Below are 24339 nucleotides of genomic sequence, written 5' to 3'. Positions count from 1 at the left end.
AATTATATTACCTCTTTCTTCATCATTAATCATTTACTTGTCTGGCTTCTGTATGGATTGTGAACTTCTTAAAGGAAAGGACAGTATTTTATTTATCTGTACGTCCTTAACGCATAATACTATGCTTGGTACATGTCTCATATTCAAATAGTGAGATAGTTTTTTATTTCCTTGATGGCCTGGGTGATGTCTTATATGAACAAAGAAACATGTGTTATATTTGAAGATGAGGTGATTAGATCTAAGTCCTAGGGTGATGGTGGTGTGAATCAAAAGGAAGAGGCAGATGATTTTGATAAGAGTAGACAAGTCAATGTTTTTTGGAGTACAGAGGGACTTGGGGTGTGAGTCTCCATGTCTGAGAGAATGGTGGTACCATTAGAAAAAGAAAGTTGGGGAGATGGATTTGGGTGGGATGAGTTTGGTTTTGGAGATGTTGGATTTTGATTGAAAATGTTTGTTTATTAGTTTTAGATGTAGGACTGAGGGTAAGGATTTGGTAGTTGTGCTAGTTAGATAGCTTCCTCTGTTATATGCTCCATGGGACCCTACTTTATTATAATTGCTTGTTCAGTGTCCGTCTTTCCCTTTGGGCTCTAAGCTCCAATAGGGCAGGGAACATGTTCAAAGCTGTGTCACCAGTTACGAACACAATTGTTAGCACATGATAGGCACTCAGTAAATAATTGTTCAAACAATTAACTTCTGTACTGTTAGTTGACGTAAATTGCATTCTATGTTGTCTTTAGTTTATATTGCTAATTAGGGTTACTAGTTTTAAAATTCCTTGGACAATTGCTTTTCATAGAATCTTTGTAATTTTTTTTAATTAATTAATTTTTTTAACCAGGCTTTTTTTTTTTTTTTTTTGTGAGGAAGATTAGCCCAGAGCTAACATCTGTTGCCCATCTTCCTCTTTTTTGCTGAGGAATATTGGCCCTGGGCTAACATCCGTGCCCATCTTCTTCTACTTTATATGGGACGCCGCCACAGCATGGCTTGACAAGCGGTGCATTGGTGTGCGCCCGGGCTCTGAACCTGTGAACCCTGGGCTGCTGAAGCGGAGCGCGTGAACTTAACCACTACGCCACCAGGCCAGCCCCTAGAATCTTTGTGATTTTAAACTTGAGGTGAAGGTGAAAGTGAAGTCACCTACTCAGAGTCTGGACCACACTCCAGATTTAGCTACATATAGTATTCAGTGATGAGTAGAGCCATAGATATTTATTCAAAGAAATATGCAGATAGTACATGTCTTTCAGGCTGATAAAGGGAAGATAGAATGATGGTTTGAATGGACTGTGGTGATGTCCTAGTATGGCTTTCTCTTCCTCTTCTTTGATCATTTCTCTCTTCTCTAGTACTTTGACCAATGGCCATGGGAAAGATTAGAAAGGAGATGAAATTTTATTTGTGCTTACTGGCAACATTAGATTTTTGGAGTTTCTGATGATTAACATGATGTTCTGAGTAAGCTGTTGATTTTGTTTCCTCCTTCCTTGTCCATGTTAGCATGGTGAATCATGTTGGTTCTAGGTTTACCATTATTTGATAGTATAAATATTAATTATAAATACACTTTTATGAGCTATTGTACTTTGTTTAAACAATACCTTCTGTAAAACAAAATTTGGAAAAGGTGAATCTGTCTGAGACACAATCAGAGGATATAATTTTAAAATTTACTGAGTTTCATTTTCAAGGTGTGGACGTTGATCATCAGATTAAAATAAGCTTCCAGTATTTTATTTTATAGCTTCCCAAACAGAGACAGGACACTTTTGTTTAGAACAAATAATAAATATTTCCTTAATTTGAATTAGATTTTTTAAAAAACATATTCTTACTTGCTTTTTTTGTTCCAGTATCAAGATAAAGAGGAAGTTGTCTTATGGATGAATACTGTTGGGCCCTACCATAATCGCCAAGAGACATATAAGTACTTTTCACTTCCATTCTGTGTGGGGTCAAAAAAAAGTATCAGTCATTACCATGAAACTCTGGGAGAAGCACTTCAAGGAGTTGAATTGGAATTTAGTGGTCTGGATATTAAATTCAAAGGTAAGTAAAACTTAAGAGTCCTTATAATATGTTAGATTGTAGACCAGGGTTTCTCAACTTTGGCACTATTGACATTGGGGCCAGATAATTCTTTTTTTGTGGGGGGTCTGTCCTGCACATGATAGGATGTTTAGCAGAGTCCCTGGCCTCTACCCGCTAGACACCAGAAGCAGTCTCCAGTGTGATACCCAAAAAAGTCTTCAGACATTGCTAATCACCCTTGGTTGAGAACCACTGCTCTAGACTCAAAAAAATGTTTTAATCTATACGTTAACTGTATTGCATTTAGAAAAGTATATTAGTAACTAACAAAGATTTATTTTGAATATTTGTGAAATAACAGATAATTGTTAATAAAATTATATTTCTCTAACATATTTCTTTCTGAAAAGTGTTTTCTAGTAAATCCTCTAGTGATTAGACATATGTGGTTGGGGAAACCCTTCATAGATTCGTAATGAAGTAATTTCTGGAGGTGCGGGGATGTAATGGGGTATATAGATACTTAAAATTTTTGTGTAAAGCCTCATATTCAAACTTGTACCCTTGGCTCAGAATGTGTTTAGCAGTGTTGTATTGATATACCCTCTCCATACCTGTAGGATGGTGTGGTTTAAAATTTTAAGTCAAAGACTTGTCAAAATTGGGAAAAAATCCTCATTAACTATTTATTATGCAGGTGTCTATTTTATCAGGTCCTTTAAGTGTGTTTATGCTTTTTATTTTCCTCTGTGAAGTTTGTCAGAGAGTTTATTTCCTGCCTAGACATTTTTAACCTGCTAAGCAGAAGCCTGAGTAATTGAATTTTTGCAGGATCTTTGATTGGGTGTCTTGATTTTTGAATAGAGCATGGATCTTGTAATCAGAAGCTTTGAATTTTAATCCTATTTCTTTTACTGAATTTTAATCCTATTTGTTTTACTGTATTTATTTTAGTAAAGTTGTTTACTCCAATTTTGACTTTATTGTCTATGTGTATAAAATGAACAGTAACTGACCTCTGGTATTTTTAGCACTTCTAGAAGGAGGATGTGAAATGAGATGTTTTAAAGATAATGTTTAATTTTGATTTGTTAAATTTTATTCTTGTTTTTAGAATATTTTTTGTTATTGCTGTTGAAAATAAGTGTATAAATTTGCATTCTTTTGTTTTTCCCATAATATTCCTTGGGGCTTAATTATAAAATCAAGTTGTAAATTTAAACCACAGTGACCTGGCCTATAACTTTATGAATTATTGTAAACATGCCCTGAGGCTTGCGTTTAATTTAGTCAGGTAATATAAATATTTAATCACGAATAAAGAGAAAACAGACTAGAATATGTGATCTTTGAGAATCTCAATACTACATTATTCACACACTTTCTCCTTTTCCATATTTGGTGCACATTTCTTGTTTATTAAAGAGGAACTAGAGAGAATAGTCAAAAACCCTGAGTCCTATCTTGCTACTATGGACAGAGTTCATCACTTTTTTAAATCCTCACCCTTTTTTACTAAAGAAAGAAGGGCACTCACTCAGCTGTCTTAACCTTTCTTCCTTTATTAGTTCCTTGAGGCTGAGATGGAAAGATTATTTAGATAGAGAGGGATGGTTTTCATGGGCTGTAAAAGTGAGATTTATTTTCTTTTCAGACTAAACACCTTTAGATTAAAGAACAAGAACTGGCCAGTTCTTCCCCAAGAGTTGGCGGTTCCTTGGAGTCTTGTCAACTCTGCACCTTCAGCGTGGGTATGCTGCCAAAGGAGCTTTGAATTAAGTGGTCCAGATAAAATAGTAAATGCTGGTTAGATTTCTCTTTCTGCTGTACCCCCTTGCTTACCCTGTTCGAAGATAAAGTTGATCATGCTTTGAAAAGTGTTTTATAGGGTTTCCTGGTTGTTATTTATAGTATCAGAGAATTTTAAAGGTATGATACGCCTTAGAGATGGTGTCATCTGATTTCCTCTTAGGGAGGCCCAGAGGTGAAATGATTTGCTCAAGATATATCACAGCATTACTAATAATGTCATGGAAAATTAAACCTTCCTGTCCCTATGTGAACTGTAGAAATATTTATATTGTTAATCTTTCATCCCTTAAGTATTTGATTTTTAAAGATTCTTCTGAAGGCATATTTAAATAAGAAAATAAAATTTTGGAAATAATGTGAAACTAGAAAAAAACTATATATATACTTATACATACACACTTACATGTGCACACACACATACAACCCCTTTTTTTTTAACCTAATAGATTCTGTCAGGCTAAATAGATTGGTATTGCTTCATAAAATGAAGGTCGCTAAATACATTATTTTAGGGAGCTAGCGATAGTCTTAAGTCTAATGTAGGACGCCTCTCACTTGAGATTTTATGCACAACTTTGTTTTTCTTCTTCCTAGTAGTCTTATGTACTACCACTAGACAAAATGCTAAATTGAGACCATTTAGAGAAAATTAGAGAAGAGCAGACTTAAATTGTGTATCTTTGAACCAGGCTTGAATTCATTACCCAATAATTTTAGAGGGTACCTCTGGGAGCCTTGCCATTGTGGAGTGGAAAGAGCGTGTGCTTTACAGTCAGAGAGACTTGATGCATCCCAGCTCTGCCTCTGCCTGCCTGTGTAATCATGGACAAATTATTCAGCCTCTTCAATCTCATTTTCCTTGTCTGTGAAATGAGGGAAATAATATCCACTTGATAGGATAGTTGTCATATTCAAATGAGATGATACATGTAGAGCATTTATCTAAGTTCCTGATACGTAGTTTACATTCAAGAAATGGTCATTGTTATGAATGCTAATAGCACATAGTATGGGTCTGTAGTTCCAACTTGATTTTATATTGGCAATTATGAAATATTAAGTTAGTTTCTCGATCGTAGGATTTGATTTATCCTCAGGCTGCTGCACTGGCCCGCTGGGTAGTTTAGTTTGTTCCACTAGGGCAGGGACAGTAGCATTCTTGTTCACTGGCGCATCCTCACCTATTAAGACGTAGTAAGCTCTTAATAAATTGTCTAGCACTTGGGCAGTTTGTGCCTACTCATTCTTTATGTTAATTGGTTCATTACGATCATTAGATGATCTGGAATAGTAATTCTTAACCAGAGGGGAGGTTACTGCCTACTCCCCTCTCCCTCGTATGAGAATTCTTGAAGTATAATGAAGGATATTTATTGTTGAAAAATCAGTGACTTCTAGAGGATTCCTTCCTCCCATTTATTTTATTGATCTTCCCTTGAATTTTCTCTTCCTTGAATATCCCAACTTAACAGAGTATTTATAAGTATTTCTTATACTTCGCCAGAGTGAAATAGTAAGTTGAGAGTACTGCAGATATAGAAAAACTAAGCTTTTTCAGATGAGGAAGTTGGAATCCAGAGGTTAAGTAACTTGTCCAAGTATTCACAGACGGAAAGTAGCAGAGTGAGGATTTGAACCCAGGCAGCCCAGCACTAGAGTTTGAGCTGTTAACCACTATGCAGTATTTCCCTCCAGACATCTGCCTGGGTGGTAAAGCCCTGATTGCCAAAGGGTGGGGAAAGGGCTTGGGGTGGTGGCAGATCCTTTCATGCAGCCTGAAGATTATCACTTAAGGTAATCCGCCCACTCTGTTTTCAGTCCCTGGATTCTACTTTCCCTGCTCTTCCTAATTCGGGAGGTTCTGCTGAAGTTCGCTAGGGGAAAGTGCCTCTTGTCCACTGCAGGGGGAGGTTGAGAGTATTCGTCTAGCTATGTGATGGGTGGAGGAGGGGACCTGTGCAACCAGCCCCTCCTGAAACATATTTTTATACATTTCCGCTATGTGGTCAGCCCTATGTCTGTCCCTTACCTTTCGACGTCTGTGGTGCCTCCAAATCTTGTGTGTCTCTTGTGATTTGTCACCCTTCCCTTCTGTTAAGGTTTCCTCTGTTTTATTAGTCGTTAGCCATCTTCCTTTTGTTTTCCATTTTCCAAAAATTTGTTGAAATCTTTGCTCACCTTTTTTTGTCCTTATGTACCTATGTCTTTTTTATTTCTTTATTGACATTTTAGTGGAGTTTCAGAAGGGAAGAAAGACATATTTGTGGTTAAATCTGCCTTGTTTAATTGGAAGTCTAGGAACTTGATGCAATATTTTGTCCTGTTGGTTTCAACCGAAGTATTTTAGCTAGACCAAATAATTTGAATCTTGTATTGAATCTTAAATCTAGGTATTTTAAATTCTTAGTATTAGCAATTCCTTAAGCCTTATGCTAACCGCACATTTGCTAAGCATGGGCTTTTTATATGTGCTTGTTCAAACCATTGTTAAGATTGTTCTCTTCCAGATTGACATCTGTCTTTCTTTGTTTTCAAAGGAATGTAGGTGTATATATTTTTTCTGATTTTAACAATGATTTAAGATTAGTGTACAAAATATAGAAACTTCAGAGAAATATAAAGAAAATAAAAATCGCTTGGATATAATTACCATTAACATTTTCATCCATCCTTCCTTCTGTCTTTCTATACATTCATCCATATTATTTTTTTTTTAATTTTATTTATTTATTTAGTGCGTGCGAGTGTGTGTGTGTGTGAGTTTGTGAGGAAGATCAGCCCTGAGCTAACATCTATGCCAATCCTCCTCTTTTTGCTGAGGAAGACTGGCCCTAAACCAACATCCGTTCCCATCTTCCTCCACTTTATATGGGACGCCACCACAGCATGGCCTGACAAGTGGTGTGTTGGTGCATGCCCGGGATCTGAACCCGGGCCGCCAGCATCGGAGTGTGCGCACTTAACCGCTGCGCCACGGGGCCCACCCCATCCACATTATTTAAAAATTTTTAAGTTGAGTTCATGTTATATATATGATTTTTTAAAAATGTATTTAACGAACACTTATATAGTGTTTATTATATGCCAGATACTGTTCTAAGCACTTAACTCATTTAGCAAGCTGTGTTTAATTAGTTTTTACTTACCTTTTCTTACCGTCTTATGAGCTTGTCCTCATATTGTTAATTACTCTTTAAAAAATGTGTTTATATAGTATTCTATAACTTAGATATTGTAATTTCCCCCCATTTCCCAATTATAAGATATTGTGATTATTTTCCTTTCTTCTTGCCTTCTTCCCTCCCTTCCTTTCTTGCTTTTCTTGCCTTTTTTTTTTTTGCTATTAGAAATAACAATTCATTTGGCTATCCTAGCATATAAGTATTTTAATATATTTTTGAATCTTTTATTAGGATAAATTCTTAAAAGTGGAATTACTTAATCAAAGAGTATAAACATTTTTAAGGCAGATCTTGAAACATGTTGCTAAATAACCATCTGGAGAAAAATTGTACAGTGTATACTGCCAGTCAGGTCGATCAGTTAATCAATACTCTTTATATATATGGTTGATTAATTAACTGTGACCAGTCTTTCCAGTCCATTTTTTTAAATTCGTTCAGCAGTTTTTGAGTACTTACTGCGTTCCAGCACTATGGTAGGCTCTGAGTATAGCAAGTTGAACCAGAAGCTCTGGTTTCAGGGATCCATGGGCCCTTTGAAATTGTACACTTAATTTTGTGTGAATGTGCATTTTTGGGGGGGGGCAAGGGAGATATCACTTTCATTGGATTCTCAAAGGAATGTGTGGCCCAAGGAAACTTAACACTGTCTGTGAATATATTGGCACTTTTAATCCTTAAAACAACTCTAGGGAGGAGATAGCATAGATGTTATCTCTGTTTTACAGTTGAGGGACCTACGGTTCACAGAGGTTAAATGATTTGCTTTTATTCATGTAGCTAGTAAGAGTGGAACCCAGACTAAAACTCAAGTTTCTGCCCCTTTCTCTATAAATTTGTCTGTAGTGACTTTGTGAGAAACTTTGCCAAGTGCTGCTGAATTTGAGGTAGAGTATTTCTGATTTTCCAATTTAGTAATGCTATCAAAAGAGAAAGTAAACAAAGTAAGGCATGATATATTCTTAGAGAGCTCATGAATAACTATCACATTCTTTTCTCAGTGATTTCACTGCCTATTCAATTATTAGTCCCGAGTGTTGTTGGGAATTGATGACAGACTTATTGGTACATAGTTTCCGGAATCTACCCTTGCTTTCTGTTTAAAAAATCAGTATTAATATTTGCCACTTTGTAATGTTGGTTTTATTTTTTTTCCCCATAAAATGTATTTACATTGGTAAAATCCTAATTGATTCCTCTTCAGAATTCACAGGTGTGTATTTGTCTGAGAAAGGTATAGTGTATTATAATTTTAAAGCAATGATTTATGGTGATAGATTTTTCAGATTGTTTTCCAGTTGTATAGTATGGTGAATAATGATTTGGCGTATTCAGACACGTTACAGTTGTTATCGTCTAAGCAGCTCCCTCCTGAGAGAAGTGCTTTTTCAGTTGAGCAACCAGGCTTTTCAGTTATTTGTCATGTTTGTATTTGCCTAAATGCCTGTAAGAGGAATTTCATTAAAATATGGCCAACCAAGGTCCTTTTTATAGCCTGCCATGATGATAGGTTTTTTTCTTTTATCACATTTCTTTTCTCGATTTTACATCAATGAAAGATATTCTTCAAGACCTCTTTATCAATCCTTCTGAGATACTCTGCTCTAAAATGTCATTTGTTTATATTAGTATTTTTCTCCTTACATCCACACGCACCCCATTCACACACAGATGCATGTGTATGTGCATACTCTAATATACTTAGTGATTTCCTTTGCCAAATAAATGGAAAATCATGCTCTTAAAATTTGTTAATATTTTTTGTTTGTTTAATGCCTACTCAGCGTGGGGTACTGAAACAGGCATAGCTGGGGGTGAAAAGGTTATAATCAGTTCTAGACATAGCTTTCAAGACCTGATGGTCTTTTTGAGGAGCTAAGATACAGTATGAGGTTCTAAGTTGTACAGGCCCAGGTGCCGTAGGAAGGTATGGAGAGAAAGCCAGGGGACTTCAGAGAAAGGGCAGGCTGTGGGGTTTGAGAGGTGTGAGGGGTAGAGAATCTGTGATTACTCTGTGGAGGAGAGGGTGGGGGGATGGGAAAGATTTTAGGATGGACATTTAAGGTGGAGTTAACAGCGTAAGCAAAAAAGTCCAGAGGGCAAGAGATCACAAGGTGTGTGGGAACTGCAGGTAATTGAGTTTGGCTAGAGTGTAGGGAGAGAGGATGATGGATAGATGGGAGAGAGTTGAACCAAAGTTCAGACTGTGAGGAATCTTTTAAAAGCTTTATACAGGTAAATGTCGTATTGTATATCTCAGAACTGCGTATGTAAAACTACCGCATTGTTAATGACGATTATCCATGCATATCTGATTGTAACAGCAAGGAATCTGGTAGCTTCGCACATGTAGCTGTGAGGTCTCCCACAGCCACTGCAGCCATTTGTTGCTGCCAAGCCTGGACCTTTCTTTGGTTCTTGCTCTCCCCTCTATAGCTATAGTTGCCTGCTGCCCTTTGTGCTTATCATAATCCATGGAAATCTCATTTGGGGACCTCTTGCTGCCAGTTCTCATCCCATTTCGGGACCTGTTGCTGCCAGTTCTCGTAGGTCCTGCTGTAGGGACCCTTAATGACAATCTCATGGCCTAACCTTCTCTGCTCAGCCTCAGTATTTACCATTATGAAAGTTCTCAATTTCTTGCTGCCTAAAAGGGTCTGGGTAGAAGGAAAATCTGTGTGGGAGCCATTGTTGTTGGCAACAAAGCAATTTTCTTCTCCCACTTTAGAAGTGAGAGTGTTCCCCTGTCCTTCTTTGAGGGGGTGTCAGTGTTTCCTGCCATGTTTGGTGTTTTCGTTTTGGGGTATCCACTCTGGGCTGAGCTGTAATAAGGGGAAGCTGTTCTCTCTTTTGAGGATTGGGAAGATGTGTTGCTGGTGTGTGAAGCTACACACACCAGCAACTATTGCTATTTCTCATAGATTGCTATTTCTCACAGAAATCATATTGTAGATGGCTATTAATCATGGTTCAACTGCAATTTATGTTTAAGAAGTTTTAATCAACATTTAAGAAATTTAACATTGTTTCTTGGGGAAACTGCATTTCAAATTATAAGTAATCAATAATATAGTACAGGAGAACTTAAAAACAAACAACTGTTCTTTCTTTTTTTGTTAAGATTGATTTCTTTCCTTTTTTTTGCTAATTGCTTGAGTAATATACAAAAACAATTTAATCCTTTTGATGGACATCTAGAGTGTTGGCAGGTTTTTGGATTTTGTTTTGTTTTGTTTAGAAACTAATGACCGTAAGCACATTTTCGAAAAGTTTATAAGTTAGAGATTATGATAGCAGTATTTTTGAAAGCAGTCACGAGTGGAAATGCTAGATAGAGGTTTGCCTTTAATCTTCCTCATTATGAGGAGTCACTGAGATTCCTCATAGAATCTGTAGCCTCTAGTAACTTGCATTTCCAAGAATATTAAAATGACTGTTTACCTCAGAGATCTTATAGCTAGAAAATGTTAGCTCTTTTAGGATCATATTCTTGAGTTTTTGTATATATTAAATGAAAAAGTTTCTCTGTGTTTTAAGCTTTTTTATTTTTGTTTTTTAAATTGATGTATTCATTTTAAAGTTACTTTGTAAATGTTCTTGTATAATTTTCTTTATATGAGGGACGATTTCTTCATTTAGTAAGATAATCTTTGAAAATAAAGATGATTAAAATTCTTGTATTGTTGAAAATCTTCAACATACACGAAAAAGAAAGAATTGTGTATTGAACCCCTATATATTTATCATTCAGATTCAACTATTATGAATAGAAATTTTAATTTCAGGAAATGTTGGCTTTTTTCTTGCGTTATTTTTCTATAACTATTTTGCAAACCAGTGTGCTCATTTGCAATTTTTATTTCATGCAGATGATGTGATGCCGGCCACTTACTGTGAAATTGACTTAGATAAAGAAAAGAGAGATGCATTTGTGTATGCTATCAAAAATCACTACTGGTACCAGATGTACATAGATGACTTACCAATATGGGGTAAGTATTGTATATTATATTTAAAGTTTGGGGATAGTTGCATAATAAGATTTATGTAATGACTCTGTTAGGGTGATTATACACTGAATCAGATTATACACAGATCATTTCCACAGAATGATTTTAATACCAATTTTTTGTGTGTGTGTGAGGAAGATCAGCCCTGAGCTAACATCCATGCTAATCCTCCTCTTTTTGCTGAGGAAGACCAGCTCTGAGCTAACATCTATTGCCAATCCTCCTCCTTTTTTTTTCCCCGAAAACCCCAGTAGATAGTTGTGTGTCATAGTTGCACATCCTTCTAGTTGCTGTATGTGGGGTGCGGCCTCAGCATGGCCGGAGAAGTGGTGCGTCAGTGCGCACCTGGTATCTGAACCCGGGCCACCAGTAGCGGAGGGCGCGCACTTAACCGCTAAGCCACCGGGCCGGCCCATTAATACCAATTTTATAGTCCCCTGTTACTCGAAGCGTTTTTGACATTGCCAAACCTTACATTAAACTCCTTCAAAGTACAACTTTTATATAGTGTAACTTTTCAGATTCAAGGAATTAAAAGGTGCTTTGAACAATCTGAAATATCCCTCTTCCCCCTTTTAGCTCATATCTCATTTTGACTTATTCTAGTAAATATAATCAAAAGGACTAAATAGGATTTTGAAGTTTTATTCTGACTTTCTCTCATGTGGAACTCTGGTAGTATGGTTTTTAGATATTGTAGTCTCCTGATTGACTTGTTTTGCTAGTTCCTATGTTATTTTCCAAAACTGTGTATATTTAAAAATTTTTTTATATTTTAGTTCTTGTTTATTCATATTAATGGAGAAGAGCTATGGCATAGTTAATACAAACTTATGGTAATCCAAACATTGTTTGTGTTGAGCTTGATTAAATTATTTAAAATGCAAAAGCACAGCCGGATATCATAGCTGGCGTGTTTGACACATTTTTCTCTTAGTGGTTTTCTCCTTGATCTTTAAACACCTGTTCTTATATGTAATATTCTAATTCTTAAAATTGTTAGCAGACTACTATATTCATGAGCAGTAAACTAAAAGACTGAACATATCAGATCAGAGTTTAATGTGGTACTAAGATGAAATTTATAAGAAGTTAATCTCAAGATATGGTTATATGCATCATCGTTACTGAGTTGCATTTTAATTAGGTATAAATAGTAAGCATTTCATATAAATGACTATAATTAGTATTACATTAACACACACATTTCTGTGATCAGTTCTGAGGGTAGCAGGAAGATGTGCTAAATACTCACTGAAGATTTCTGAGCCTGTAGTTCAGGAGAACCCGTTAGTCTGGGTTTCCTCTTTTTTTGGTGAGAGAGCAGGTTCCTGTCCTGTTCTTTTCCATTGCCTATGGGTTTCTTGTCTGGAGCTTTAGGTTTTTTCAGTCATTCTGTGGGTCTCTTTAGCAACATGGCAACTATGCTTTCCTGTCTTAAATAAATCTTTTTTAGTCCTGGGATTCCAAGGTTTGCCATGTTTAGGGGGGATACTTTTAGGTGTCCTGGAGTGTGTGAACCATGGGAATTCTTGTCAGAAAAAAATTCTTATCTGCCTTATCTTGGGATAAAGGTTTCATAGTCTTTTAAAAGCCCCTTAGAGAATAGCTTCTGATTTGGTATAATTGTGTCTTCATAGTTTTAGAGTAGATAGGTAAGTAAACCTTGATGAAATTAATTAGAAGGATTTCATTGTCCTTCTACAGCACCCAAACAAAATGAAACTATATTCCTTGAATTTGTACTAATTAGAGAGAACAACTTTCTTTTGGTTAATAAAGAAATAATCCTTAATAAGAAGTGAGCATTTTTTTCCCTTAATACTTTAATGAGATGCATTAACCATAGAAGGAAGGCCCTAAGGAGTAACCTTTAGAGCAGAAGGCTCTTGGGAAGTATATAGGCTTGGGTAGGGAACATTGGACAATGGCTAACAGTATGAGATCACAAGAGATAGATCCTCGGCTACCACCTATTGCCCTCACACTGTTTGGGTCTTCCCTTCCCAACATTCCCCATTGTGACAAGATGATCATTTTCAACTATTACCTCATTACCATTTATCTCCAATACTCCTCTCACTTTGATGACTTCCCAGGGTCAGGTCTAGTGCTTGAGGTATAAAGACGAGTCATTTTAAGTTTTGGTATCCATATACACATATGTGCAGCTTCCTAGGAATGGATAGATCATAAGTTATTAGAGAAAGTTCTGAACTGGGCCTCTGGAGACCTTGGCTTTCATTTAAGTTTGACCACTACTAACTGGGTAACCTTGCCCGGTGGTGATATAGCACTTCCCTGAAGTTTTGAGATATTAGAGAGTATATACATATAGGGTGATAATTATTCTAATTTAGTTGATACTAATGACAAAGCATGAACTTGGAGGATCAAATTAGTGATAGGTTGTGCTTAGCTGGTCATGGTGTGACCATGATTTGTGTTTGCCAAATATTAACGAGAAGAAGTCCAGCTTGCACTTTTGCCTCGTTCTAACCGTGAGGAATAGTGGTAATATTGTTTTTTTATAAAAATAGTTTTTTATGAGCTTTAGCTTCTATTGTATTTTAAATATTAAGTGATATTACCTTATAAAGTGTAATTTCTTTTGTAGGTATTGTTGGTGAAGCAGATGAAAATGGAGAAGATTACTATCTTTGGACCTACAAAAAACTTGAAATAGGTTTTAATGGAAATAGAATTGTTGATGTTAATCTAACTAGTGAAGGAAAGGTGAAACTAGTTCCCAATACTAAAATCCAGATGTCATATTCAGTAAGTATTAAAGTAACTGTATACAGGAAAAAGTGTTTGTGACCTAATATCAACAATTGTGTGTTTCACAGCTTTAGTAAATGCAAATAGAGCTTGAAATGGGATGCAACAGAATATTATTAAAACTGTATTTCTTCTGTGTATGTAAGTAAGCCTCCTAAAAGCAGGGAGAAGATTTGCTTCAGGTCTGTAGTATTAGATACCAGTTATGCATTTGCAGGACCTACTGTTGACTACAGCAAAGTTTATGATTATAACTGAGCAGTTAGCTAACCCAGCCATGTATTTTCGTAGTTACGTTTTTAGATTGCAGTATTCCTTGTTGTTTCTCTTTCCTTTTTACTGTTTCAGATAGAGATGATGCAGTGTTGAAAATTGCTGAGTGGATACAGTTTACCAGGTTTTGCTTTATCAGTTGGAATAAGATACTCCTGCAGAGTAAGAGGTTGTTAGAGCCCTTTGCAATTGTCAAGTTAATTCTGTTTCGTTAGGATTAAAAATAGTGGAAAGAAGAGAAATCTGATGTAGGTAGCCTCTGTCTTTGCCAGTGTTTTTCCTGGTAACTGGAATGATTCCATGGCTAGTAGCCAATTTTGAAAGTTTTTCAAAATCCGATGAAATCCAGTATAGGTAGCCTCTCTCTTTGCCAGTCTTTTTCCTGGTAACTGGAATGAGTCCATTGCTAGTAGCCAATTTTGAAAATTTTTCAAGCTTTGTGCATATGTACCTAGTGCAAGTAGTATTTGCATAACTGAACTTAAAGAAATTTGAAAATTGTAATAAAACTAATTCATTCTAAAGACAAAGATGTACAGATTCTTATTTTAACTAGTCTAGTTAATTCTTATCACATTTATCAGCTTAGAGCATATAAGTCAGCAATAGTTAATAGTCCTTGAAAACTGAAATGATCCCTCTAAGTAAAGTTGTAAGTTTTGTTAATATACAGAGAGGAAGATTGGTTAGTTTTTTATCATACATGTTTCAGCTTCTCAAATTGGCAATAACTTTGCGCCGTTTCTCTAGTTTCTTATTCTGAGTGTGTAAATATTTCCAAATTTGCTCAGTTTTGTTATCAGATTATTAATTTGTTTACTGACCTTGATTTTCAAATGAAAAAATTTTTTTCAGGTAAAATGGAAAAAGTCAGATGTAAAATTTGAAGATCGATTTGACAAATATCTTGATCCATCCTTTTTTCAACACAGGGTAGGTAAATTGTGCATTTTAAGGCATTCGATATGTGTTCGAGTCAGTTTAACAAACATTAATGAGCATCCACTATATGCAGGACACTGTGCTAGGGCTGTGGATTTCAAAGATTTAACTAATGGTGATTTCAGAAGTGAGCTCTAAGTCATAAAGGTGAGAGAGTTTTAGAGGAGCAGTCAAAAGCTCCCGTCATCATGCCTGTGGTTTAAGCCAATTAAGAGATACACAAGGAAGAATATACGATACGGGAAGCCAAAATATCACTTTTATTACTAATGAGGCTAGTATTGGAGAACGTGGCTTATATTTGTGGTCAGCTGTGCTTTTTACTCTTGAAACTCAGAATCAGACAGACTTAATGCACTCAGTGCTGGACTATGGAAGCTTTCCTATGTGGGCACCTGCCCTTATAAAACTTACAGTGTGGAGAAACAAAGCAGAATATATGCATCCTCTAGGAAGAATGAATGAAAGAGTGGAGTGAGACCAGGAGTTTTTGCTAGTGCAAATCCTTTCACATAAAAAGAAACATCAAGAATGGGAAGAAATGCCTCCCGTCCCCACCAACAGGTACAAGCTGGATCTCAGATCATAGGTCCAGTGGCATTGCTGCTGGTTTGTACAGGTGGTAGCTTTGGTTCTTTATAGCAAAAAGTAGATTTTATCTATTTTTATCTATCCTTCAAGGATGCAGATGAAAAGATGAGAAGGGATAAGGGGGTATGTTCATTCTTCTGACTTTCTTCCTGACTTGTTTCTTCTATCTTTTGATCTGATCTTTTGGACTAGACTTCTGAAGTTTATTAATAACCTATTTTTGAGATGCCTCGTAGGTTTTTGTGTTCTCGGATTTGTATCATTGCCACCAGATTCCACCCTTAGACTCCACCAGAACCTGTCACTACTTCTGATCTTTTGCTGGGTCCTAGGAGAAAAAAATTAAGCTATTTGAGATTTAGTCTTTACTGAAAGATTTAGCATGCGCCCCCTGGAGCTTTAAAATTTCCTGCCTCACCTCCACTCCACCCACCCCCAGTGTGGTCTCCTCAGATATAGAACTCAGGCAGTCCAGAACATGGTAGTTGAGTTAAAGGTATGGGCACAAATAACTTTAGATAACATTTGAGAATGTGAGGGCTCTCAACTTACGTTCCCTAGCAGAATACCTAGGTCTGTCTGCCTTGTTTCTGGTCCCATTGAGTATTGATAACTTGGGGGAAAGGCTGCCTTTTGGCATTTTCACTAGTGGAGCAGTGTGCCATATTTATTCTTTCAACAAATGTTAATTGAGCACCTGCTGTGTGTCAAGCACTGTACTAAGGAAGTAGAATACATTAGAGAATGAAAGTCAAAGATCTGTGCCCTCTTGGAGTTTACCTTCTGGTGAGGGAGACATGCAATCAACATAATAAGATGTATAGTGTGTTCAAAGATATGTGCGTTGAAAAGAAAAAGTAGACAAGTGGGGCAAGAATGCAGTGGTCGGGGCAAGTTGTAGTTTTGAATACGGTGGTCAGAATAGCCTCTGAGATGGACTTTTGAGCAAAAACTTGAAGGAGTTGTTGGAAGTAAGGAACATGGATATCTGGGGGAAAGAGTGTTCCAGGCAGGGGTAACACCATTGGAAAGCCTGTTGGGTGGGTGCATGCTCGGTGTGCTTGAAGAACAGCCAGGAGGCCAGTGCGGCTGCAGCAGAGTGAGGGGGTGAGTAATAGGAGATGAAGTCAGAGAGGTAGCAGGAGCCAGATCAGCCATGGCTGCTGTAAGGACTTTGGGTGCAAAGAGGGGCATGGTAGTGTTTTCAGCGGGGTAATGACAAATCTGACTTATGTTTAAAAAGGGTCATTCAGCTTGTTATGTTGAAAATAGGTTGTGTGGGAGCAAGGGGAGAGGCAGGGAGACCAGTGAGAGGCTATCATTGAGCAAGGCTATCAGTGAGCAAGGTGAGAGGCTATCGCAGCAATCCAGTCAGAGGTGAAGGTGGCTCAGACCAAGGTGTAGCAGTGTAGCTGGTGAGAAGATGTCAGATTGTGGATATATTTTGAAGGTAGACCTAACAGGATTTCCTGATGGATAGGCAGATAAAGAAGGGTTGAGAAGAACTTGCAAGTTTTTGGTCTGAGCAACTGTTAGAGTGAAGCTGCCGTCTGTAGGGCAGAAAGGCTGTATTTGGAGGAGATTTGGAGGAGATCAGAGTACAGTTTGGGACATGTTAGTTTTGAAGTGTCTGTAAGACATCCCAATGGAGATACTGACCAGCTAGTTGGATATATTAATCTGGAGTTCAGGAGAGAAGTCTGAGCCAGAGATACAAATTAAAGCTGTGAGACGGTGCAATCACCAAGGAAGATTATGTAGAAATAGAAGAGGACCAAGGAATGAGCCTTGGGGACAGTAATAAAAGTTTAGGGAACAGTAGTAAAAGTTTGGAGAAACCAGCTGAGGGCTCTGAGGAGATACCAGTACGGTGGGGTGGGGGGGAACTGTATGGTATTCTAGAAGCCAAGAGAAGAAAGCATATCATGGAGGATAGAGAGATTAGTTCTGAATTGTTGCTGATGGGTCAAGTAAGATGAGTACTGAAAGGTGACTGTTGGGTTCATCTGGAGTCATTGGTGAACTTGACAAAGAGTAGTTTTGGTGTGGTGGTGGGGCAAAATCTGAACAGAGCTGGTATAAGAATGGTAGGAGAGGAATTGCAGACAGCAAGTTTGGCTGCTAAAGGGAGCCAAGAAATGGTGTAGTAGCCGGTAGGAAAGATGGGAGTCAGGAGATTTTTTTTTTTTGAGATGTAAGAAAAACATGTTTATATGTTGATGGGGTTCATAGAGAGTGCTAAATTGACGATGCAGGAGGAAGAGGGGAGAATTACTACAGCGTGGGAGGGGATGGGATCTACTGTATAAGTGTAAGATTGTTTCTAATACAGTGACTCCAGCACAGGCTTAGGAGCTCGGGCTGAATATAAACTCTGTCTCTGCCACGTAATGTGAGCTTGGTCAAATTACTCAGTTCTTTAGCTTTTGTTTCCTTAATAGTGAAGCAGGGATTATAATATGTTGCAGAGTTGTTGTGAAATTCCATTTGCTAGTGCATATAAAGCACCTAGTTCAGTGTTTGGCACATAGCGGATGCTCAGTAAGAGGCAGCACTGGTGGTATATTCATTAGTCATCTCCAATGTTCTAGAGTTTGTGACAAACCTGGGGTGCTGCTTTAGGATTAGCAACACTAGGGGGTGCTGGAGTCAGCAGTTCCTATGGTTAGTAACCCCTTTTGACATCTGATTTCTTTATTATTTTTAAGAAATATTTCCCTTGGCATAGTAATTTCAACATCATACAGAATTTCATAATTTTTGTAATAAAGAAATATTATAAAATGTCAGGTTTATAAAGTCAGCTTATTAGTATATTATAATAGATAGTGGTTTAAAGTTTATATCTTAGATTAGAAAATAGAGAGCTTTGTTAGAAATTTTAGTGTTTTAGGCATATCTTTCTTATTACTAAATAGTAACTATATAAAACTTTTTTTCTCTTTAAAAATTTAATAAATTGAGTGAAAGAAAATATGAGTCATATATGTAATTTTTTCTCTCTTGTCCTTTTCTGGATCATTCATTTCCCAGGGTGGGAACAAAATTAAATCTTTGGAAAAGCCTGTAATTTTAGACTGCTTTTATAAATCTTCAATGATACTTTCGTGATAAACTTAAATTTGTATAACCTTTTTTTGCAAATATTTCAAAATATAATGCATTCATTATTTCTTTTATAATTTCAGTAGGTATTCAATAAATAAATTGTTGAATGACGGAAGGGATGATCTTCTGAAAAGGCAGAGGCAATTGGCCGTCTCCTGTTTTTCAGGGAGAGCCACCAAGTTTATGACTTGCCTGAAGCCTCAGGGTGGGTGACAGAGCCAGGACTGCCCTTCACCCTGGTGCACATACTCAACATGTCATCTGTCCTAATTGTACAAGACAGTACAATTGCGTGTTAAATATTCTATGTATGTACCTGTAGAAGTTTAGAGGAGTATAACTATGAATAACTGGAATATGTAGATGAGAGGTTTTGTGGAGGAGAGGGTTTTTGAGTTGAGCTCTAAAGAGTAGATAGAATTTACGAAGGTAGATAGAAGTAGATCCCATGCAAGAAGAATTATGAGCATACAGAGGTGGAAGTGAGTATGCTGTACTTGTGGGTCACTGAGGAAGGACAGGCTTGATTGGAGTATAGGATACAATGGAAAGAAAGGTTGGCTAGATAGGGTGAGGTGGCCGTATTACACATAGTATAGAATATTAGGGAAAATAGTTTAGACTTGATATGTGAGAAAATAGAGAACATCACTGTAAGTTTTAGAATAGAGAAATGATATATGAACATGATGTTTCAGAGAAATTTGCTGGGTAACTTTTTACAGGATAGATTGAAAGGAAGGAGAGAGACCAGAAATTTAAGAAGACCAACTAGGAGGCCATTAGAGCTCTCAGGGTTTGAGGTGATGGCATGGGAATGGAGAGGAAGGGATAGATACCAGAGACATTTCAAAGGAGAATAAAAGCTTAATAATTGTTATCTACAAGGATTAAGGAGAAGAAAGAGCCAGAGATAACTCGGAGTTTTCAAAGCCAAATTTTAGTATCATTAGCAGAAGTTAGAATTCGAAGTGAGTGTTAGATATTAGGCAGAAGATTATGAATTTACTTTATGACAGTCTGAGTCTGAAATTCCGGAAAGACGTTCAGGGAGAAATGATCATAGTTAGCAAAAGTCTGAAACATGAATGAGAAAGAGGGCTAGAGATTTGGGTTGGGTGGGAGTAGGAGGCAGAGGGTGTTACCGTCATCATTGTAATGCTGATTCAAGAGTTCTGAGAGCTTTAAGAAGTCACAGCAGAGTACCAAGACAGGAGCTTTTGGAAAAGCTCACAAAGAGTGGGAGAAGCAGGCATTGAGGATGGAAGAGGAGAAGCTCAGTCAGTGAAGTAGGATGGTGTAGTGTCAGCAAAGGTCACATGTGGCAGGGAGAGCAAGAGAATGGAGCAGATAATTGACCACTGAGTCGGCTTAGAAGTTCATTGCAGGCCTTTGAGGGAAATTTTGTGGGGCACAGTGAGATTGTATTGTGTTTAGGAGTAAGTGAAGGAAGAAGTAGGACACGTGGTCTCCTCGTGTGAAAACTATTGGCATTGAGAGGAGGGAGGTAAGAAGACTGAACGAGTGAGGGGACAAAAGATCAAGCAAATACTTCAAAAGATGATAATAGTAATAGCAACTTTTAAATAGTTTTTAGTGTTTTATTATGTGCCAGGCACTCTGCTATATGTTTTGCATTTATTATCTTGTTTAAACCATGTAACAACCCCAGGGAGTAGAAACCGTTATAGATAGGGACCTTTGGAGATTGTTGGTGCTGGAGAAAAGTGTCAGTTTAGGGATGCAAAAGGAGAGAGGGAGAAAACACCTCAAGGAGTGAAAGAAATCTAGAGCCTAGTGGAAAGATTGATTTAAGAGGAGCAACAACTTCCAGGAGATTAACAGGAGGAATGAAAGGCTAGGAGGATAAATGCAGAAAAAGAAATGAAATTGGGGCCTTGAAGAGAGAAGAGAAATTTTGTAACTATCCCTAAGGAACTTTTGGGAATTAAAATATAAAGGAATTACTGGACAGTGCTGCAGACCTAGCTGAAGTTTTGAGCTGCACTGAGTTCTGAGGTGCTCTCAGAGATACAGTAGTACCTTGTGATTATGAACTAGAATCTGGACATAATTTTGTGACAGATGTCTGAGTGAAGTCCAAGTCAAGAGCCTTGGGAACATTAAGAAACTATGGGCTACCTCAGTGTTCTCTGCTAATTTGGAAAGGAGTAAAAAATGATGGGCATAGGGTGGAGAGGTTGAACTGGAAGCAAGTAAAGCAAATCATTTTGGAAGGTGGCCTAAGTCCGTGGCAGCCAACTATGATGGTTTAGTCTTGGTATTTTAAGGAGGTTTTCAGGTTGTTGCTCAGTTAGTGGGAAGGGAACTAACATTTATTGAGTATTTACTGCTCTGTGCCAGGCACAGTGCCATACTTTTTATATATGTTATTAAACCATACAACTCATTTATGAGATAGTATTATTTTCTTCTTCTTCTTCTTCTTTTTTTTTTTTTGCTAAGGAAGATTTGCCCTGAGCTAACAGCTGTTGCCGATCTTCCTCTTTTTGCTTGAGGAAGGTTCTCCCTGAGCTAACACCTGTGCCAGTCTTCCTGTATTTTGTATGTGGGTCTCTGCCACATCATGGCCGCTGACAAGTGGTGTAGGTCTACGTCTGGGAACTGAATCTGGACCTGAAACAGAGTGCACTGAACTTAACCACTAGGCCATGGGGCCAGCCCTGTATTTTCTTCATTTTTGATATAAGAAAACTGGGGTCACATGGCTGGAAGTAGGCACAGCCTGGGTTAAAAACCTGGAGTCAAAGCTCATGTTCTTTCTCTCTAATGCTGAATAGCATATGCTGTGTGGCCAAATTGTACTTTATTTGTACAATAAATTTGATTATGAAAATTTGCATAAACCATATCATGTTTTTAATGCATCTGAAGCTTACTGTAAAGAACGCCAGTCCCTTTGCATAGTGAATACTCGTCCCCAGTGTGTAAGTTTGGATTTTTATGTAAAAGTTTTAAAAGACTATTTTTTTTTGCATTAATATCCCATTGTGATCATGAAACCTATAAATTTTGTAACTGATGTTTTGTCTTGGTAATATTTTATTTTCTCTTATTCTAGATTCATTGGTTTTCAATTTTCAACTCCTTCATGATGGTTATATTCTTGGTGGGCTTAGTTTCAATGATTTTAATGAGAACTTTAAGAAAAGATTATGCCCGGTACAGTAAAGAAGAAGAAATGGATGACATGGTGAGCAAACATTTTACATTGTGTTTATAAAAACAATTGAACTCAATGTTATTTTGAATGTTGGAATGTAGGTCCACAGTCTTGAGGTCAGATAAGTTTCAGAATTCAGAATTTTCAGGTTTTAGAAAGGTATAAAACTCCCTGAGGGGTGTCTAATCAAATATGTTAGTATTTTTTCAGCAAAACATATGAATGTTCACCCTAAGTGGGATAAATAAACAGTATAAATAACCTCTTGTTAGTTCACTCCAAGTTTTGCCACTAAATAAGGATATGTCAAACTTATGAAACAAACTTTCAGTTTTCAGAGCTTTTGACTTCAGAATTGCAGCTAGGATGTTGTAGACCTGTATTGGCATCTTTCTAGTACTGTTAAATATTGCCTAAAATTCAGGGAGTGGGCGAAAGGATTAATTTACATTTAGTTTAATAAGTTCAGAATGGGGGAGGTTGTTTTCTAAATTTTATTACTAAATTATAGAACAGTGTTGTAAATGAGCAAAAGTGTGTTCTGAAGAATGTTGATGGCTATTCTCTGTAGATATGCTCCATCATTAAGTAAGTTTGGAAAACAGTTAAACAAATTAAAATTTTAATATGCCAATATGTATTGTGAAGTGTCAGAGGGTAGATAAAATATTCGGTGCTTCTCAAACATATCTGATCAGGATCCCCTCCCCCTCCCCCCCAAAAAAACACATTATCTAGAGGGACTGATATTTCTTAAGAAACACTGTTTTAGATACTTGCTTACTCAGGTTGAAAAGGAAAAATTGAATCCTTTTTAAAAAATGCTATAGACAAATAATATTTAACTGTTCAGTATTTTCCCCATATATTTTCTTAGATTCCAGGCAATAAAGGACATTTCTGCATTATTAGGGCAACTAGTACTGGTTTCGATCTTCTTCTCTTTTGCTCTCCACCTGGCCCCTGGTCACGTATGAGCCACAGTCCTGATGTAAATGGCAAGAATAGTGTCTGAAAGTAGCATTCAGAGAGCTGGTGTGCTCTTCTCCCAATCTGACCATTTCTTTTTGCTCCTAGACCTTTTCTTCTTCCATTCTTTGAGATTCTCTGGGCACAACCAGGAGCCACCTTCCTGTGCCTCAGTAAATGCTACAACACTTGAACATCATAAGTTATTAAAGTCGTGATTATTTTAAATTTGAAATGTCTTTTCACGATGTTTTAAACCCCTTTAAATAGCCATAAGTTTGGAGAGAGGGAACTTAGAACTGTAATTATACTTTTTCACTTAATTTATGTATTTTGATTTCATTCTGAATGATTTTCTTTTCTCTCTACGTGTATATGTATATAGGATAGAGACCTAGGAGATGAGTATGGATGGAAGCAGGTACATGGAGATGTATTTAGACCATCAAGTCACCCGCTGTTATTTTCCTCTCTTATTGGTTCTGGATGTCAGATATTTGCTGTGTCTCTCATTGTTATTATTGTTGCAATGATAGAAGATTTATATACAGAGTAAGTGCATGTGCTTAACTTTATTACTTTTTTGTTGTTCTTGAATAGTTTTAATCATTGGAAACTTTTAAGTCAATCATAATTAAATATTTGCTTATTTCAATTATCTTAGAATTTAAATAGCATAAATGAGATTATTGCAGACAAATTAAATAATGAACAATAATCTTCAGCTATAAGTATATTTTTCTGTTACATGCTGAAACTTAACTAGCCTTACTGAACATTTTGGTTGGTTATAATGGTTATGTTCCAGTAGAAGTAAGAGCAGACTAACGTACAATCCAGGGCTGTTTGGCAAAGTGAATGGGCATTTTTTTGAAAGCTGAAGATCCAGTTACATCTTCATAAGAAGCACAGAAAGTTCATTTACTGACTTAGTACTTCACATTTACCTCCAATACTGGGAGACTCTCTACAGCAGAAGAAAGCATTGTAAATGATAGTAAAGAGAGTGGTGCAAGAGGCACCATGAGGTTAGAAAAATAATTGGATGACTTCTTATCCTATCTTCACATGGTTTCTGGTCCATTTTTTCTTTGCAGACAAAACCAGTTGTAAGAAATTCTTGATTTGAGGTCCTTGAATTATAAAAAGGTTGAACATTCACAAAGATCTCAAGACCCTAATGAGTGGTCCTAAAACCTTGTGCTCAGAGAGCCATGACCTCAACGAAGCAAACATTCTCAGAGCCTGAGTGGCAGAGGTTATAATTCAGGCACTTTGGACCCCGCCCCATGAAGTCCTCAATCAGAATGACACTTGTCTCCAGTGATGTTTCATACTTCTATTTTAGTTCATAATGCATTTATTCTTATATATACCTGGCATTTGGTGGAGAAGCAATGAATTGTTGCTGAAAGAATGGCTCTTTAGTTGTATATTAAATATT

The 24339-nt window shown here is 37.0% G+C and overlaps 1 protein-coding gene across 1 annotated transcript in view; it reads left to right on the top strand.

Moving 5' to 3' along the window:
• Positions 1-24339, top strand: part of TM9SF3 (transmembrane 9 superfamily member 3) — a 65223-nt gene that overhangs the window by 8278 nt on the left and 32606 nt on the right. Inside the window, exons 2-7 of the mRNA XM_058543633.1 lie at positions 1866-2061; positions 10907-11029; positions 13665-13825; positions 14957-15034; positions 21825-21956; positions 23281-23447. Of these exons, the coding sequence (XP_058399616.1) occupies positions 1866-2061; positions 10907-11029; positions 13665-13825; positions 14957-15034; positions 21825-21956; positions 23281-23447 (857 nt within the window). The remainder of the gene's footprint in view (positions 1-1865; positions 2062-10906; positions 11030-13664; positions 13826-14956; positions 15035-21824; positions 21957-23280; positions 23448-24339) is intronic.

Source organism: Diceros bicornis, chromosome 6 (assembly GCF_020826845.1).
Source record: "Diceros bicornis minor isolate mBicDic1 chromosome 6, mDicBic1.mat.cur, whole genome shotgun sequence".
Lineage (NCBI taxonomy): Eukaryota > Metazoa > Chordata > Mammalia > Perissodactyla > Rhinocerotidae > Diceros > Diceros bicornis.
The sequence above is the reverse complement of the archived record's forward strand: the minus strand, read 5'-3'. Positions and strand labels throughout refer to the sequence as shown.